This window comes from Notolabrus celidotus, chromosome 4 (assembly GCF_009762535.1).
Source record: "Notolabrus celidotus isolate fNotCel1 chromosome 4, fNotCel1.pri, whole genome shotgun sequence".
In the NCBI taxonomy this organism is placed as follows: Eukaryota; Metazoa; Chordata; class Actinopteri; order Labriformes; family Labridae; genus Notolabrus; species Notolabrus celidotus.
This window is the reverse complement of record NC_048275.1, coordinates 21,614,921-21,634,834: the sequence shown is the minus strand read 5'-3', so window position 1 is coordinate 21,634,834 and position 19,914 is coordinate 21,614,921. Positions and strand designations below refer to the sequence as shown.

At 40.4% G+C, this 19,914-nt stretch overlaps 1 protein-coding gene across 3 annotated transcripts in view; it reads left to right on the top strand.

Moving 5' to 3' along the window:
* Positions 1-19,914, top strand: part of ppp3r1a (protein phosphatase 3, regulatory subunit B, alpha a) — a 36,819-nt gene that overhangs the window by 2,820 nt on the left and 14,085 nt on the right. For all 3 annotated transcript variants that reach the window (XM_034682143.1, XM_034682145.1, XM_034682144.1), the window contains one exon: positions 13,372-13,411. In XM_034682143.1, coding sequence (XP_034538034.1) covers positions 13,372-13,411 — 40 coding nt within the window. The remainder of the gene's footprint in view (positions 1-13,371; positions 13,412-19,914) is intronic.

The following is a 19,914-nucleotide window of genomic DNA, read 5'->3' as shown; positions in this document are numbered from 1 at the left end:
TCCATTCACCCTGCAGCAGTCCCATCTCCCTGCCAGCGGGTAGAAACTCAAGGCATGCATGTCGCACAGATAGTGTGCCAACTTATGTCCTGTCAGAATGTATTCTTCTCTGCTGCAGGGGGAGGTTGGGGGCAGGGACGCACAGTTGCTTAAGCATGTAGCGGAATGATCTGATGCTAAGGGGACCATATGCTGCCTAGCAATCAAGCACCACCCACATACGGATCGAGCTGGAGCTAATGTAAAAGAGATAAAAGCCACGGCAAACCACCAACAGAAGTGATGATCAACACTTGGTGATCCACACACTGCACTTCCAACCAGCCCACTCAATCTGGATTTATTCTCCTCGCTGGCCGTCGCACACCACTGCAGTGCTCAGCTTGTGCTGGGGCCAGCAGTCAGTCACAGGCACAGGCCAAACTCGAGTCAATTTTGTCATTAAAAATCTATTTGTCTGGTGCATCAGCGTCTGTGAGCAGTGACTGGAAAAGTTTGAAGTAAGACTCACATTGCAAGTTGAGGGAAGCTGGCCTCTGTAATTACTGGTAGGAACAGGATGTTCAGGGAATATAAAGCATAAGAGACTTACAGTATAGTGCTCAACATTAGAAAGGTCAGAGTACCTCTGAGGATGATGTAGATAGAAGGGGTTCCAGTGTTGTACTTCTTTGTAAAGCTTTTTAGTATGTTGTGTTTAGGATAAACACTTCATTTTGGGGCAATAAGTAGAATCTGACTGGCTTTCTTTGGCAGATTCAAGTCCCCAGCAAACATCACTTTCTTTTCTTGCCACTCTAGCAGGGAAACGCATTAAATGAGCTACACATAAACAACCTTTAAAAGCCTACTCGCACACTGTTACTGGCAGCAATTGGACCTGCCCAGTATGAGGAATCTCATCAATGTGCTGTAACATTACTCAGTATTCAGATGACAATACAATGTGCTAAATAAAACCTTTTAGTGTGTATTATAGCCACGGATCAAAGCTCGTATGTCTTTTTGGATAGGCCCAGGCAGTGTTGCCAACTCCTCAGTGAGGAAAGTAGCTATTGGCTGTCCTAAAAGTCGCTAGAAGTCACTAAAGGACGTCATAATTTAATTTGCATATTTTAAATAGTAATGGAGGCTGTAGGAGAGACGTGTAACGTTAAGGGAGAGACAAAAATAAAATAAAATAAAAACCCCTCAATATGTTTATAACTAAACTTAGGAGCCTACAACAAATGAAAGTAAAACATGATATTTTTTAAACCATAACATTTTCAGGATGTTTATTGTATACAATCTACATTAACTGTTCAAATGGACCAAAGTAGGTGGGATCAGCCAGAGGTGTCTTCGTACATGCGTGATACATTTGCAGTCTTGAATGCTGAGAGATGAACGCCTCCTGCTCTGAATGCAGCTAGGAGGGACCCACAGCAGCATCCACTGCTCGTTGAGTAGAGTAAGACCGATACATGCTTTCATGTCAGTCTCCAAAAGTCTCCATTTAACACCAGAAACAGTCGCTAGATTTGTGGGTAGTTGCTTTTTTGAAAAAGGGCTCTGAAAACTCACTAAATATAGAGACAAAGTCGCTAAGTTGGCAACACGGGGCCCAGGATATGTTACTTTTGTTATGCTGTGCTCTTTCTTTACAGTTTCTCAGCTGAAATACCACCAATCTGCTAGTTTACATCGCACAGTTCCCACCATATTAACACCAATTAATCCTGTGGTAGCTTATGGCTATCTGGGGTGTCAGCTGATTGGCCAAATGGAGAAAATGTATAGCCACTGCATCCATGGCTGCATCTGATAGTCCAAATGTTTATACACTGTGTATGAAATGTTTATCTGACTTGGTTTTTTTTGTAGGTGACTGTTTGCTATTTTTTTTTGAGTATGTGCACATTGCAATGAGAATGAAAAGACAGGTTATTATGCAGCCCTAGCCTCAAGGACATTAACAATAATAACAAGCTACATTAAAAGATGTTAAAGCTTTGAGTGTCGTGAACAGAATGAAATGATGCAGCTGTAGCAATCCATGTTTTTAATACTATGGAACAGCATGAGCTTTAATTAGGTTAAGAAATGATGGGTGTTAAATAAAACCAGTTTACAAAAAGTAATTTAATGACCTGTATTACAAAAACGTACAAATGAAATACATTTGAAAACATAAGCAAATATCATCTGCCACTGTTTAAGCTGCTGTTTCAACTCATTGACCATTGATCTAGCCTTATGCATGATTGCACCTTGCAGTGTATTTGTGGCTTTTGTTAATCACATATTTTGACATTAAGAAAAAGAAGGTTCAAGCTTTACTGCAAGTCTGAAATGTTAAAGTCGCAGGAGAACTTAGACCTCTTCCTCTTCGAATCACTCCATTCGTATGAGGCAGTATTTGAACTTATTCTATCCAGGTCCGATGGGAAATAGAGGTGAAGCTTATGTTCCAATGCCATGTGACCGGAAATTATAGCAACCATGTTCAAATGTAATCTGACAGCAGAGAGTAGTTTTTGTTGAAAGGCTTCATAGATGAACATTATACAGTACAATTCAGCTCCCTCCTGTAACTGCAGGAGGACAATCCCACCTTTTGAAGATGGAATAATGAGTGAGAAATGTATCACATCTTGGAGGAAGTGTTAGCACAGGGAGTACCAGGTGGGCTTTCTTTATTTATTTTTTTGATTTATTCATTTTTTTTTGCATTTGAAATCTTGACTTAGTCAGAAATAATAATACAAATCAGAAAAAAAAAATCCATTACTGCCCCTTCTCCTGCACAAGTGACACCAAGATGAATTTCAGTGTATAGAACCATCTGTTATTGAGCTGTTTTTTATTGTTATTATTATTATGTACAATCTTGGTATACAGTAAAGCCTCATCACCACTAGGTTAATGCACAAGACGATTAGACATTGTTATTTTACATGGCATCATGGGGCCTCAGAAAGCCTTTATAGGTAAGCCAGAGCAGAGGATAGAAATGGCTGAGAGGATTAGCTCTGCCTGAGTTCCTTCAGGCAGCGAAGATTTTGGTAATTATTTTCATATTTGCACTTGACTCCTTAATCTGGTTCAGATCCCTGACACACACACATCCACGCATAGATGCACACACATAAAGAGAGGAATGGGTAAACACACACACACACAGAGGCAATAATACTACAGCAGAATTACATGTCAGAGATGATGCTCTGAAAGAGGAAAGAAATGCTAACTGATGCTTGTGCAAAGAGAAAGATGACTGTAATGTTATTCCAGCTTATGTGAAATCTATCTCATACACTCCATGGCCTCTCATCTGTGTAATAGTGTAATAGGTTATTAGTGATATTGTGTCAGCCGGTTATGCCCTGCAAGGGTTTTGTTTAGGCTGAAGAATGGATGGCGGAATTCTATTTAAAGAGCATTTTGAAAGCACAGCTCAGCTTTGCACTCTGCTGTGACTCTGGAGGGTTGAGTATGTTTATCATAAAGCTTGGCTGTATTGCGAGCAGACACATCTGTGTGGAGGAGGTCAGTGCCGTGATCTCTGAACCCAACATCCAGCGAGCAAGCTGGCAAGGAGAGAATGTACACATAGCATACTTTCCCCTTTAAACTGCGTGTCTGTAACATGGATTGTGAGGAGAAAGTAACTTAACATGCCTATTGCCATGATGTTGGCACATTATGCTAATTGATTCTTCAGGTTGGCACACGCGTACACAAACTTGAGCTCTCTGCTTTTCTTTTGGCCTCATTCTTCTTCACAAACTTTTGTGGTTTAAGTCAGATACTCAGGTTAACGACTGCAGAAGCATAATCTGCCCATCATACTATTCCAAAAATATCATTACATGGAGCAGTTGAACGAGACGTATTGTCTGGCGAAACTTAAGATTTGCTCCCAATTTGAAGTTTGGCAGGAGCTGTGAGAGTTTTTGTCCTACACACTTTCACTAGACAAAAGCATCGACTTCTCACCTCGGCCGTGTCTGCTCAGCAGGAGTTGTATTGATTCACAGATTTATTTTAATAGCCCAGTACGATACATGTTCTTGGACTTGCTGGCAGTGATGCAGAGACATATTGATATTGTAGTGTTGTAGTACTTGCTTAAAATAGTGATGATAGGATACTAGATACACAGTGAGAACACAAACACACACACACACACACTCAGGTTTGGTGTTTATCGTTACAATTAAAGCAACATAGACATTCAGCCAATCATTCAATGAAGCTATCTTTGGTGTGCTCATGCAAATGCTGCTGTGTCCCAATGTTTTGGGGGGAATTTATGCAAGCTATTGATTGATACCAATTAGGGATGATATTGGATTTTTTGCAGATATCCGATATGCCGATATTTTACAACTCATTTAGCCAAACATCGATACCGATATTTTTTCCGCATACCCAATTGCAGAGATCATCAATTCTCTTCAGTGTTGGAATTAGCATACAGTATTATAATGATACTCTTATCACATTTGTTATGTAATATTCATTTCTTGTGCAAAATAAGAAAAATACATAATACTTAAAACTGCATATTTATTTACGACAATTGCTTTCAAACTAAATTCATACAAAAAGATACATCCTACTTAAAACTTGGATGATGCTCTCCCTGAGACAATCATAACAAAACACACAACCAGGGCAAATTTGGCCAATTTCACATTTGACATAGTAAGCAAACCTGACCTCTGTTCACAGGGAGCATGTGAACAGTGCGACTGTACAGCAATTAAACCCAAATTAAATAAAATGGTTTACTCTTTGACAGTAAATGTGCCTAAATGAGTCAGCTACATGTACCTTACAGACTGCTGCTTAAATTCAAATTTAAATTCAAACATGAGCCCAACACGTGTGCAGCAGCCCATTACTTTATCCGTTAATTATAACGGCTGATATCAGCGTGTTGGCCGATATTCGAGAGTTAATTTTAAAGCCAATATCGGCCAATACCGATAATGTGCCGATAATATCGTGCATCCCTAATACCAATGTGCTTGAGGTTGCACTGACTGCCCTCAGAAAGCACCCACTGTTTAAATGTCAACAATTTGTACAATATATAGAACGTAACAAGCACAATTTTTCCTTTTTACTTCTAGTCTTTGCAACTCTACACACATTAAAACAAGTTTTCACATCATGATAAAGACTAATGTTAAATGAGGGGAGTGAAGTGTGCTGACGTGCAGTGCCCTTAAAGTAAGTAATTTGGGCTTTTTATAAAAAAGGTTGCCTGCAATTAAAAGATGTGGACTTGCTGCTGCCTCATGTCAGGACTGTGCCCTTGACTAAAGCACCAAGTCCCAAAACTGCAGCCTCCAGGTGTATACGTGTGTGTCTGTTAGAGAGGGGTGTAAGCTGAATCAGAGCATTTGTTCCCAGAACACCAGCCTGGGGTACATGAAGGTTAGATGATAAATCTCAAGGTTTTACTGACACTATTTCAGGTGTGTGTGAGGAATTCAGGCAGAACTCCTATCATGAACTTTTGAACTGATGAACTTTTAGGTGTCTGTTCAGTCAGGAAAACTTAGGCTGGTCCACAAAACAAGATTATTATTAGCTTTAGATCTATCTACAACGTATCATGTGAGGACAACTTAGACCAATCAAAAAACATATTGCTGTTGTTTGATTTTGCTTATACTACAGTTAGAGCAGGTGACGTACTCATGTCAATTTAAGTCAACTTTGTTTATACGGCCCATTTAAAATCAACCAATGGTGGCCAAAGAATACAACAATAAACAACACAACGCATTTATATAAAAATAGTAAAATCTGTCAGGAATTCAGCCGTCAGCAGTCCCTTTCTTTGTACTCCAATCCTGCACGTGGTGACTGGGTTCTGCAGATCTATTCTTGGCTGTTGGTTTTTGGGTCGAACGTAGTGTAGCGGCTGAACCAGGGACAGTGCCAGACTTGTCATTATGCAAAACGTGTTTTGTGTGCTAAAGCCTAATTGATTCTGAATGAACCATGCATTATTGATGAGCCAACATGAGTCTCTCTCTCACCCCCCTCCCCTCTGTTTATATTCCTCCCTGTGCATGCATGATTGTCTTCACCCCTTTCTTCTATATTTTGATCATCATCTCATCCCATAGCTCCTCCCTTACCATCTTTGTAACAACCGGGGCGACTGCTTCAGGTGGTTTCCTATAGAAGACAAGACAGGGAGTTACTTCTGACCCCAAGTTAGCCACACCAGTGACCTAAAGCAGGCCTTAGTTAGTAAACCTGTAATCCTCAACACCAAATCTGCTTTGCTGTAAGTCTCTTTGCCTCCAAGGACCCTACAGCTACTTCAACAACAGTGGACATCAGGGATGTAACTGGCAGTATGCATGCCCCATGCCTCTCCCATGTCTCAGTTGTCTTTTGAAGCTTAGAAAAAAATCATTAACACTGCTTTAAAAAGCCTTAGAAAACAAACATTTTAAAGTGCTTTTAGCCAGTATTATTTTAAACAGTACATTTGATTCTTTTAGATTTACATCCATTTATTTGACAGCAGGGAGAGATTCACCCACTTCTACTTTAATTCATCAATTTTATCTGATCTGACAGATTCAGACATTACTCGTTACTTTTCCCTTCATGGACTCTGCTGCTGTGCCAGAGCTGCATACATTGTTTGTGTTGATTGGCACGGAGCCATATTAATATTTTAATAACTGGCAGTATTAAAGCTATGCTTGGTATGGTTTAAATGTGCAGTCTTTAGTGTACATTATTAGTTTATCAAGGTTTGTTTTTATGGTAGGAAAACACTTGAAGTTAAGAATTGTTGAACTCTTTTGACTCCACCAGTAAGACACCTCTGATCTTTAGGCGATTTTGAGTGATCAGTGTTTAACGTATTTACCAAATTTGTGTGCTCATCCTGAAATCTAATTCATGTGCAAAACTCAAACTGCTGTGTCATGTTAGGGCAGATGAGGTTGAGGTGGAGTCCCGCCAAGCGGCAACCTCCGGTCTAAATATATGAGTCCAATGCGGAAGTGCTAAAAACTGCAGTTTATCGAGGATCCGCTTGAGGCTGGCTCCGGAAGTACCGGAAACCACATACACACCAATTCAAAAAAGAAGATCTTTACAGCAGAAACAAACATGTTTACAGCCTGGTTCGAAAAGACGATTGTAGTCTGGATAGCTCATTTCTCGCTCGGCACACACTGTAGGGGTGGTGATTTTTTTCCAACGCTGCAATTTCGAAGATATTGAGATTCCGAGTCTTCCACACCACGGCGGCAACCCTCTGTGACCCAAGCTTCAGTAATGATTGTGGACACTAAGGGTTGCTTAATCATTAGTATCACCGCACGGTGTTTTTGGCATCATGGTGAGATGGTCCCTCTCTTAAGTGTCTTAGGTCTCTCTCTCCTTCTCTTTCCCTGTCCTTTTGTATATCATTGTGTATTCTTTTTTTTATTTTATTTTATTTTATTTTTTGGTCCACCGAGGTGTTCACGCCCTCTTTTACAGAACATATTATTAGCTGTCAATAAAAGATAGGCCAGAGTTCTAAGAGGGATGGTGATGGTCGCATGCACACAGTCACAAGCACAGAAGAAAAATGTTTTCTTTCTTTTCTTTTGATGCAAGAATAAATTGCATTAATATTTGACAGTTTGTTACAAACATGACACAAACCAGAAATATATATGCAGACAAGAGGAAAAAAGAAAAAGAGAAGATAAAAAAATTAATAAAAAAAAGAGATTACGAGTCTTCCAATAAGAGGCACAGCTGACTTGATTGACAGGCGGGAACACTGTAGCTGTTGGCTAGGAGGCTCAAAGCCCGCCTCTTTACATCACAATCACTCGACAGCAGCAATATGGCTGCCGCCGCCGACTGGCCTCAAAACAGCGCTTCAGAAACAGATGGGTGACGTCACGGATTCTACGTCCATATTTTATACAGTCTATGAGTCCTGCCTTAAGTCATTTCAGACACCTATTTTTCTACACAATGGTCAGTCAAGTTACCTGCAGTTGTGTGCCATGGAGTGTGCTATCTTTATTCTCACCACACCTGTGTTTGTTATGATTTCAATTTCATAACTCTTCGGTCACTTGCACAAAGTTTCACAAGACTCTAAATAGGCTCTAACTAAAATGTGAGAATGAATGACTCGTTTATTCTTTATTCCTAACTTAGGAAAACCTAAATAAAGATGTGAATGAGTCTCTTTCAACGTGGTGAGGATGCAGAGAGGATCTGGTCTTGAACTTGAGCACACTCTTTAAAACTTCAGCCCATTTCTACAGATGATGCAATGCTGCTCTGTATCAGAAACATGTGTGCGGGGAAGCCAACAGACAGACTTTTCCCATGCAGGATCGATCAAATATTGCTATGTCACCATTACCCTCTGAGCCAAGCAGTCCATGGGACGCCCCGCCCCCGCATGGTGGAGTCCGCATGTGTTCTGTGCGCTCTGCTGCACACTCTGCACTGTTAACCTGTTGTTCTATAAAGGAAGACCATGTATGTCACCCCTGATCACTCCTCAGCTGCAGAAAGCTGTCTCTGCTCTCCTGATAGGGTGTCAAATGTTAAGTCGCTCTCCTGGCTAATCCTGTGTCACCTCTTTCTCCTCACTGCTCTTAAAATACCACAACTTCTCTGATGTAAGTCTGCTGTTGTGCAGCAGCGCAGCGATAAGCAAGAGGATGACATAACTGAAAACATGGAGTTCACTGTGTCTGCCATATCTGTGTGCCACTGACACTGTTACAGCGCATCATGTGTCTCCTTGTCCTAGATTTGTTTTTATTAAGTCTTGAAAGTTTGTGAAAATTGAATTAAATATACAGTGGATATCAAAAGTCTACACATCTCTGTTAAAATGCCAGGTTTTGTGATGTAAAAAATTGAGATCAATATAAATCATGTCAGAACTTTTTCCACCTTTTATGTGACCTATAACATGAACAATTCAATCGACATTTTTTCAAACATATTTTAGAAAAAAATAAAATAAAATAAAATAATGTTGTTGCATAAATTTCAAACCCTTTAACGAATAATTTTCTGAAGCACCTTTTTATTTTATCATCACACTGCATTTTTTTTGGTGGGGGGTCTATTAGCATTGCACATCTTGATGTGGTAATATTTGCCCATTCTCCTTTAAAAAGAGCTCCAAATCCATCAGATAGTGAGGGCATCTCCTGTGCACAGCCCTCTTCAGACCACCCCACAGATATTCATCTGGATTCGGATTTGGACTCTGGCTGGGCCATTCCTGAACTTTAATCTTGTTTTCGTGAAGCCATGCTTTTGTTGATTTGGATGTATGCTTTGGGTCGTTGTCATGCTGAAAGGTGAAATTCCTCTTCTTCTTCATCTTTCTAAAGGCCGATTTATACTTCTGCGTCAGGGCTGACACAGACCTGAGCAACACATACTTGTGCGTCGATGTGTCCGTGTTGTGCAGCAATTTTCCTCCTAAACGCTTGAGGGCAGTGTGGTCTCTCTGATAGCTGGTCGCTGTTTCCAGCCCCGCTACGATCTCCGTTTACTTTTCCAAAGCGATTTAAAGCATGTTATGTTAATCTACAGCTGATACATGTTGCCGTTTATCATACAGACATGATTACACGAAGAATAGAGAGGAGGAGATGAAATACACGGCTGATGAGCGGGGATCCCGGAAGTGCTGTAAATGCGGGTATCACAATGCAGCCAAGCGGACCATTCACAGGGCTTGGGGTACGCGTTGATTTGACGGGTAATTACATTTTGGAGGAGGTGCACGTCAGCTACGTGCGTAGGCCTCTGCCTAGGTACGGGAGCTACACGGACCCCCAGCGTAGGCTACGCAGTCGATTCGACGCAGAAGTATAAATCAGCCTCAACAGTGGCCTGGAGGTGACTGGTTTTTGTAACTGTTCATATTTCCCTCCACCTTGACTAAGGCCCTGGTTCCAGCTGAAGAAAAACAGACCCAAAGCATGATGCTGCCCCCACCATGCTTCTCTGTGGGTCTGGTGTTCTTTATGTGATGTGCAGTGTTGTTTTTATGCCTAACATACCATTTGGATTTATGGCCAAAAAGTTCAACCTTGGTCTCCTCAGACTATAAAACATTTGCCACATGCTTTTGGGAGACTTAATGTATGTTTTTGAAACATTTTGCCGGGCTTGGATGTTTTTCTTCATAAGAAACAGCTTCCGTCTTTCAACCCTACACATAGCTGAAACATATGAAGAATAGGAGAGATGTTGTCACATGTAGTACACAGCCCGTACTAGTTAGAAATCCCTGCAGCTCCTTTAATGTTGCTGTGGGCCTCTTTGAAGCCTCACTGACCAGTTTTCTTCTGGTCTTTTCATCAGTTTTGGAGGGATGTCCAGTTCTTGGTAATGTCACTGTTGTTCCATATTTTCTCCACTTGATGATGACCGTCTTCACTGTGGTCCATGGTATAACTAATGCCTTGGAAACATTTTCTCCTAGAACAGCTGATCTTTATTGGGATTAATCAAAGTCACTTTAAATTATGACAGGTGTATACTGACTACTATTTGTCATGAGTTTGAATGTGATTGTTTATTCTGAACACAGCTACATCCCCAGTTATAAGAGGGTGTGTGCACTTATGTAACCACATTATTATTATTTTTTTTTTATTCTTCCCCCTAAAAGATTTTAAAAAATCTATTGAATTGTACATGGGTCAAATTACAGGTGGAAAAAGTTCTGACATGATTTATCTCTCATTTTTCTACATCACAAAACCTGGCATTTTAACAAGGGTGTGTAGACTTTTAATATCTACTGTACCTGTATTCTTTACATTGCATATTGTACGTTGTACTTGGCTACTGTACACTCTGTGTGTTCAGATCACACGGTCACTTTTTCAGTACAGTCACAGTTTTCCTAGATGGAGCAACAGAACATTTCCGGTCGATAGATAACAAGCCTAGGGCATCTCTCCCACTCTCAGCTGTAGGATCCCCACCCCGTCATCCGTCCGTCCTGCCCCCTCTTCAACAGGGACTCCACCCTGGCTTCCCCTCTGAGCACTCAGCCTTCACTCTGCCAGCAATCTCAGGCTCAGTGAACACTGCAGTGCTGGATGGGATGAGATGCGGATGTGACTGCTGAACATGAGCCAATACCATACACGCACACACACACACACACACACACACAACACTACCACACTGTGTCTCTGGGCAGGATTGTTAATTTAAAAAGGGCTGTGCGTTTGTTGAAGACTTGATGCTGTGTGTGACATGATGCATGATTTAAATGTGGCAGGACATGCACTGCAAAAAGGGTAGCTTAAATATAGGATGAAAAAACTTAATTCAAGGTGAAAATTTCTTAAAATTAGTGAAGTTATCTGTCCATGCAGCAAGTTAATTTAACTTGACAAGAAATCTCAAAATGAGGATGTTAAATCTAGAAATAAGCAGGCTGTGGAAATTATTAAAAAGGATTGAAATAAGTAGAATATGCTGATTTTTTTAGCTCAAAGTACTTGAAAACAAACTTCCTACAGCACAGTTATGAGTCAAATATACTGGATATAAGCAAATAAAATCTCATTTATTTATTTTGTATACTTATTTGAGCAAATTAAGGCCTGGGGACAATGAAAAACACCAGTTTAAGTAAAAAAAGACTCACTATTAGAAAACTATGATTACACTGTTTCTTGATATAAGCTGGCTCATCCTAAATAAACCATAATCCATCTTAAAACTAAAACTAAAATCTTTACACCAGTTCTTATTCATGGAATATACCTCTTAAATGTTTCTACAGAAACCACAACAGCAAGCTGGATTACTGGCAACCTTTGATAAATGTCAGGATTAACAACATATAACATCAAGAACACTATTAATAGTGGCTCAGGGTTGATGCATACTTCAAGACATTTAAAAGAGTCTTTAGAGCCAAACCAAAAAACCTATATTAACATTTTGCACAGCAGAACTATGAGCAATCAATAAGATGCAAGCTTAATTGTATCTTGAATAGATGCCTTATGTGTTATTCTTAAATCAAGCAACTTGAAGTTGTTACTCAATCTTGAAACAAGTTTTATTTTTAAGAGACTTCAGGTGAAACAACCAATGTAGCTTGTTTTAACAGTCATTCACTCAATTTAAGATTCCCAGACTAATTGAGACAAAAAAGACATGTTCATAATCAGTTTAAGATTCAAACATACATACAAAAATTAAAAACAAGTAAATAACTTTAAAAACAAGGTAATTCATCTAACATGTCTCAATCTAAGAATTAGAATACTGGCAAGTGCCGAATTCTTTGCAGTGTGTACAGCCTGAAGGGGTTTGAAACATTATATGGAAATGTTCACTGTAACTGTTTTTAAGTGTGTGCATTATACAGTTACCTCCATGCACTTGCAAAGATTTCCTGCCTACATTAGAATATATCAATAAATGATTTAACATGCAACAACTCAAATATAGTCGAGTCCTGAAACTCAGTATTGAGTTTCACATTTACCATCGAATTAATCTGTGGCTTAATTTGTGCGGCATCAACTTTGAGTGTGTTGAAATGTGCTCATTTTATTTTAGATTGAGTCATAATTAATTCTGCTGTATAAACATAAACCTATGAACAGGAAGCAAAGGTGGGTTATTGCTGGTGTTGTAAGGTAATGCAGTGCTTCGCAGACTCTGTGACAAAAAGCTTTCTGAGGAATTTACATCCACAAGTTCAGAACAAGATGTTTTACCTTGAAGACAAAAGAAACCACACGCCGAAAGATTCATACATCAGTGCAGAAAAAGCTCTACATGACTCAGCATTAGTGTCCTGTTTTCACAATAACAAGACTGAAACTTCCCTGCATGCATTTAAATTCCACACATGCAAAGAGAACCAGAGGCCCATTTCTACATCTTTACACAACATGTCACAATTTATGACCTGAACAGCACAGATTCTGGATCTGGAATGTAAGCCATGAAATCAGCAGTAAGGTCTGGTTATGGGTTTTCAGGAGGAAACCTCCTGGCAAGGTTTAATCGGATGACTTTTTAAAAAACAGAATCATTTTTATCTCTTCAGAGCTGTGTAAAAAAAAAAACTAGCTGAATGCTGATTTTTTTTTGTGCATTATTCCTGTTAATCAAACATGGCCTGAAAATGAATGCAATGTTAACTGCGAGTCAGGACCTTGGGCCTCATGTATAGATGGTTCGTACGTACTAAAATGTTGTGTATGCTGTGTTCCACGCACACACTGGGGTGTATAGAAATCAGCACGATGTGAGAATATGTTGGTGTTTCCAGTCAGAATTTAAACTGACACTTATATTTCTCTCCTTTTTTTTTTTTAGGGAAATGAAGCCAGTTACCCCCTGGAGATGTGCTCACATTGTAAGTATCATGAATCTTTGCTTGTTCCACTTTCAAAAGGCGCACTCTGTTTAAAAATTATGACCTTCTGCATTTTTGCATGGTGCCTCTAGTTTTTTTTTGTCTCTAATAACAACCCCAAGTTGAGTCTTCTGAAAATATACCCCTCATCAAATATATGTTGCATGTTCTTCATACTGTGTCTGCTTGTTTTCATTAAATGCAATTTAAATTCTTCAAGTGATGCACTTCTGAGTTGTGAAGCTTTTATCTCAAAATCTAACTCTTGTAGTGTTCATGTTTACAAGATGTGTGCCCTGTAGACATCTCTGTGCTCTCATGAGGAGGAGAAATGACTCATTTCTTTTTTGTCCACATCCTTCACCCTTTCTACCTGGTGAAACATCAACACGCATCCTCAGAGATGCAGATTTCTGTCTCTCAGTTAGGTGAAAATGGCACGATTTAGCTCTGCAGTGCTGCGAGGAAGCCAGACTTGATGGTCTCACTGCTACTTTTGTTTCATTTAAATGACTTTATTGTTGTCTACATTTTTGAACAGTACAGGAAATACACATTTCTCTAAAAACATGCTCTGATAAATGGAAACCTGCTTCTTCTGTCAATAATTGAGTCCAACGATATCTTTGAAACTACTACAGAAGACTTTCTTGTACCATGCTTTAACTCGGGGGTGTCAAACTCATTTCAGTTCAGGGGCCACATACAGCCCAAGTTGATCTAAAGTGGGCCGGACCAGTAAAATCACAACATAACAACCTATAAATAATGACATCTCTAAATTTTCCCTTTGTTTTAGTGCAAAAAAGTACAAGCACATTCTGAAAATTTTCACATTTAATGAACTATCTTTCTACAAAAACTCTTGTATTTTTTGCCATGATGAGTCTCATAGTGGGACGAATATTTTACTCTTTAAGCCCTGAAACCTGCTGCGAACACACCAAACACACAGGTTACCCATTCACCTGACACCGAATGTAATGTTTACTGCAAAAGAAAAGATAGATTATAATAATGAAGGTAAAGTTGACTATTTAGTGGATCATCTTATAGTGCTCCCGGATTATGCAAACAGCAAGTAGCCTAATCTATTTCCTCACTTTAAGGAAAAAGTCCCAGGAAAAAAAGCGCCTTTCAGGTGCGCTCCGTCAACAATATAATTTAATGTGACCCCTAGAGGACAAATCTGAAATCGCAGTTACTTTTATTGAAAAATTGCAGTCTTCATGTCTTCCATGTAACCCTTTCTCTTTGCAAAGTTATTCCACGGGCCGGATTGGAACCTCTGGCGGGCCAGTTTTGGCCCGCGGGCCGCATGTTTGACACCCCTGCTTTAAACTCCTCTAAGCACAATGTGACCTGTAACCTGTGTCCATGTGTTACCCAAGAGAGTGTCAAACAGTGACCCAACTAAGACACACACAAACAATAAATAAAGTGACACTTGTTGTCAGAGTGGGCAGAGCTGTGGCCCGTCTGTACTTGTATAGCACTGCTGGATACAGAGCCTTGACCTGCCAGCCCCCCCTCCCCCCACACACACACACACATACACCCACAGGATTATGCCACCCTGGTGTGTGGTGGTGGTTTTGGACGACACGTAGCCCTGATCTGAACTCATCAAGGACCCGTGCATTCAATCTACGATATTCACTGAGTCTCTCTATCTCTTTCTACAGCTGCTTCCCCTTACTCACTTCTGTCTGTCTGTCCCCCCCGTCCATTTGTCTTCCTCTCCATTTTTGATATACCTGCCCCCTTTCTTCAAATGTTTGCCCTTCACTTTCTTTTCTCATTAATTTAGTTTACTCACTCTCAGACTTGACCTCCCTTTGGCCTCCTCCCCCTTGTCTCCCTCACCCTCCGCCAACAGCAGCTGTTCAGCTCATCAAGTGTTTGGACAGGCAGGCAGCATTAGCCTGGAGGATATTAGCTTTAGCCTGCTGGTCAGAAAGACTTACCTCTACCTTTCTGCCCTGAATGAGACATAAAGCAACACAGTCAAATGCCTACTTTCTGCTACCTTCCACCAGATAATCCTGCACTTTGTTTGTTAACGCCTGGAACACAGGCATTAACAAGAGGAGGTTAGTCTCCCCAAGAAACACTTAAGGTCATAATTTTATGCTACATGATGTTAAGTCTGTATCCTCTTATGCAGTTAATGCAGTGTTGAACTCTGGTTGCTTAGCAAAGCTCAGATCAGGCAAAATGTAATGGCCTGCTTGTGGGTGCATAATTAGACACAAAAAACACACAGACGCACACCTCCAAATACACTTTGCTAAAGTGCATTCACATGCCCACTTTGTTCTGCCACTTTCTTCACCCCACACTCACACTCACACCTAAAACCATCTGAACACATCAAGCTCTCACAGAAATGCAGCGGCGAGCCTGAAACTATCACAAGCCTGTCTGCAGACGCCCAAAATAAACAGCGGGCAGCTCGCTGGAGTTCCTTGTTGCTATGGGGTTTCCCTGAGGGCGGGAGCCAGAGCCTCTCTTGGTTTGTTGAGTTGGGGGTTTTCTCATGATGGTACCGCTATAAATACACAGCGTCAGAGTGCTGCCCTGCTTCGTGAACATGGACTCAGATCAGTCCATGCAGGCGAGCTGTACATTATCAGAGCAGCCGGGGCAATCAGTCTAATGCACTGAGCGCTGGAGGAGTACTCTCACTACTGCTGCTGCTGCTGCTGCATGGCCTTCTCTTACTAGTGGGTCAAATGAGATAAGACTGAGGGAATGAGAAATAGAAAGTGTGTGTGTGACTGAAAGCACCTCCTTTTAAAAGTCAACAAACAACCTAATTTCAAGTTTCATATAAACCTCAATCTGCCCTTGTCTTACTTTGAAAAACAGAAATACCAAGTCACTTTTAAGACACTTTCCATCGGCTGCTCTGTTTGGAAAAGAGAACTAAGCACAGTTATGGCCGATTCAAAGTTGTATCAATGAAACAATCATAAAAAAAAAATAACAATGCTGTCACTATAATGCTTATCTCCCTAACATTTCCCTGAATGTATCCACAAGGTGCGAGTTATCTGTAATATATGACCAGTTGCCGAATGTTTCGCAGAAGTTAGTCAATTTCTATGTATTATCATATTGAATTGCAAATTACAGTCTTGCTTGTTAATTCACAACACATTAACACAAGTTAGTACTGCACTTTCTGTTGCAGCGGTATCACTTTTGCCTTTAATCCAGGCAGTCCAACGCGAAAGTGCTAAAAACTGCAGTTCGTCGAGGATCCACTAGAGGCTGGTTCTCGAAGTACCGGAAATCACATACACATGAATGGGAAAAAGACAATCGTTACAGCAGAAATAAACATGTTTACAGCCTGGTACAAAAGATGAGTGTAGTCTGGATAGCTAATTTCTCGATTGGCACACACTGTACGGGGGGTGAATTTTTTTCTAACGGTGCAATTTCTAAGATATTAAGATTACAAGTCTTCCAATGAGAGGCACAGCTGACTTGATTGACAGGCAGGAACACTGCAGCTGTTGGCTAGGAGGCTCAAAGCCCACCTCTTTACGTCACAATCACTCGACAGCAGCAATATGGCTCTGGCCGACGATTGGCCTCAAAATTGCGCTTCAGAAACAGATGGGTGACGTCACGGATTCTACGTCCATATTTTATACAGTCTATGGATGTAACACGAGAGATATGATGTGTAAACCAGCAGCACCAGTCTCGCATCACACACATGACACACAGACAGTACACCGCTCTGTCCTGCCGGCCCGACATTTCCAGTGATGCTGTTTCAAACCTGTCCCTCCTCTGTTACTACTTCTGATGTTAGCTCAGCAATGGGGTGACTAATCCCACCATTATGCCTTTGACATTCACATAGACAGCAAGGCATAACAGAGACTCTAACCTTAAACAGGTTTAGGGTTAGAATTATTAAAAAGGGAGCAGCAAAGACTGAGATACCCCAAGTCAAACAATACAAAACTGTTGTTTCCTGCACTTCCCACAATGCAACGAAACAGTGTCTCTTTGTTAGACTCTTCAAAGCAACAGACGCTGTCATTATCTGTGTTCTCTCGCTGAGCAGTACCCATTATGACTTCTTCACAATAACGATTGAAACATGCAGATTTATTCTCATCCAGCATCTGTCTGTAGCACACTGTTGTCCCTTAATGTGTTGCCTTGACGACACTCCACCCTCACAGGCTCAGTACATCCCCATTATGCTAACTGGCACAGTGTCATGTGTCGAACTCATATAATTACTGAGCTGCCATGTAACCTTCTCATGTTTACCCACCCTAGCACCTTATCATGTGTGTTTGGGGGGCTCTGAACAGCAGGCTCTGGCTATAATTATCAGCAACATGCCAACTGGGTTTCTCTCTGTATGCCCCCCCCCCCTGCTTGTCTCGGGTCTTGTTCGCTGTTTAATGCAGTCACATGTCTCCATTAATGTGCAGGGCTGAGCGTGCTTTGGAGGACACATTCATTAATGACATTTTGGGAACATTGTGTTTTGATAATTAAACAAAAATTGGGGAGAAAAAGCCAGTGGCACTCAGCAGGTTCAGTGCTGTTGTTTAATAGATGGGTTGAGCTAGCTGGCTGTTGACTGTTGTACAGTACTAATGATGTTGCAGGTTTTGGAAACATTAAGAGTGCAGCAGTATGCAGCTAATTACAAACGTACTGGTGTAGAACCATGAAATACTGTAGCTACAAGTCCTTCAGTCTAACCAGACACTGAGCCTCATTATCCCGCTGAGGGAAAAACTGGTCTGGTTTTAGATTTTTTAATTATTTAAACCCATTAGACTTGCATGTGGTCATACTGAGCAACAAAACCCTGTCAAAACTCTGTTCAAAGGAAATTCATTCTGGGTAATCATTTACATATTGAGAGGCAAGTCCCAGCATTACATGTGGCTCAATTATTGCAGAAGGACGCAAGGCTAAATGCCAGCCTTATTGGACAGTCCAATTCTTAATCCAGACTTGTAACATGTATGATTCTAGCTTGGAATATATTGGTCCACATAGCTAAGGAGACTTTGAAAAAAAGAAAATACCTAGTAGAGAAGTACTCCCCAAATAGGGGACCAGTAGCAGACTGGTACCTCCAATAGGCATCCTTTGAGTCAGACACATGCCCCTGTGATATACTGTTCGGGGCAAGTGGCACGATATGGGGATTGGGGGTTGACCGTTTTTTCAGGGCTGGTACCCATCATTAGACCGATAACCGATATTTGGAGCTGATATGCATTTACAGTAAAAATGAAAACTTTCTTTCAAAATTTAGGAATTTGAAATATTACAAACTCCAACACAGGACTTTTTATAAACGCCTTAGCAAATGTTTAATCAAAACTGAACTTTCAACATCATATACAGGAGTGAACAGTTAATCAGTTACAGTTTTAGTACAGTCATTTGATGTCTAGCAATCAGATAGTGTTGTGGGCGGGGCATTAGGTGATGCAAAGTGGTCAAGTCAAGTCAAGCTTTATTTATAAAGCACATTTAAAAACAACCTCAGTTGACCAAAGTGCTGTCATGTTATTAATATACAATATAATTATACACAAATATAATAATAAATAAAAACAATAAAAGAATAGTAAGAGCTCAATTTAGGAAATAAAAAGAGTAAAATGTAAAACGCCAAGGATTCTTGTTTAGCTGGGACTGAACGCCAAGGAGAAAAGATGGGTTTTCAGCAGTGTTTTAAAGTGCTCTACAGACAGCTCTAACCCGGAAAGGTAGGCTGTTCCACAGCTTTGGGGCCGCCACTGAGAAGGCTCTGTCCCCACGAGTAGAGAGTCTGGACCGAGGTACTGCCAGGAGCAGCTGGTTTGATGACCTAAGTGCTCTGGAAGCACCGAGGCTGTACAAGGTCTGATAAATTAGACGGTGTAGAATGTTTTTTTCACTTTTTAATTGTTTAATGAAATAATTAGTGATGATCAGAAAAATAAAATGCTGATACAGATAACTGACAAAATGACGAATATCGGCATCATAAATCGGCCATTGCCAATAATCAGTCGACCCTTAATGGAAGTTAATGGTGTTGCAATTTTTTTGACAAATGTTCTGATTGATCCCAAAATGTATATTCTCTGGGAAAGCTACTTGAATCTTGAAGAAGCAACATTTTTCCTGTGTACACCAAATCAACATCTTTCCTTTCACCTAGAGAACAAGATCGATAGACCGTGACAAATTTGCAGAGATACAGTACTTCACTGTAATCCTGTCTCTGCCACATGTTTTACTTCATCAAAAAGAAATAGAATACAGCTTCTACATCTTAGAAAATTGGCCTTATATGTTAATGATAATAATTCAATAAGTTAGGCAGCCTTTAAATGCATGCTTAGTTTATGTTGAACGGTTTGCAAACATACATGTCTAAACATACAGTGGGAACAACACGAACAGTACAGTGGAGCATGTAAGATGAGGTAAGATAGGTACATAAAAGAAGGTCATTT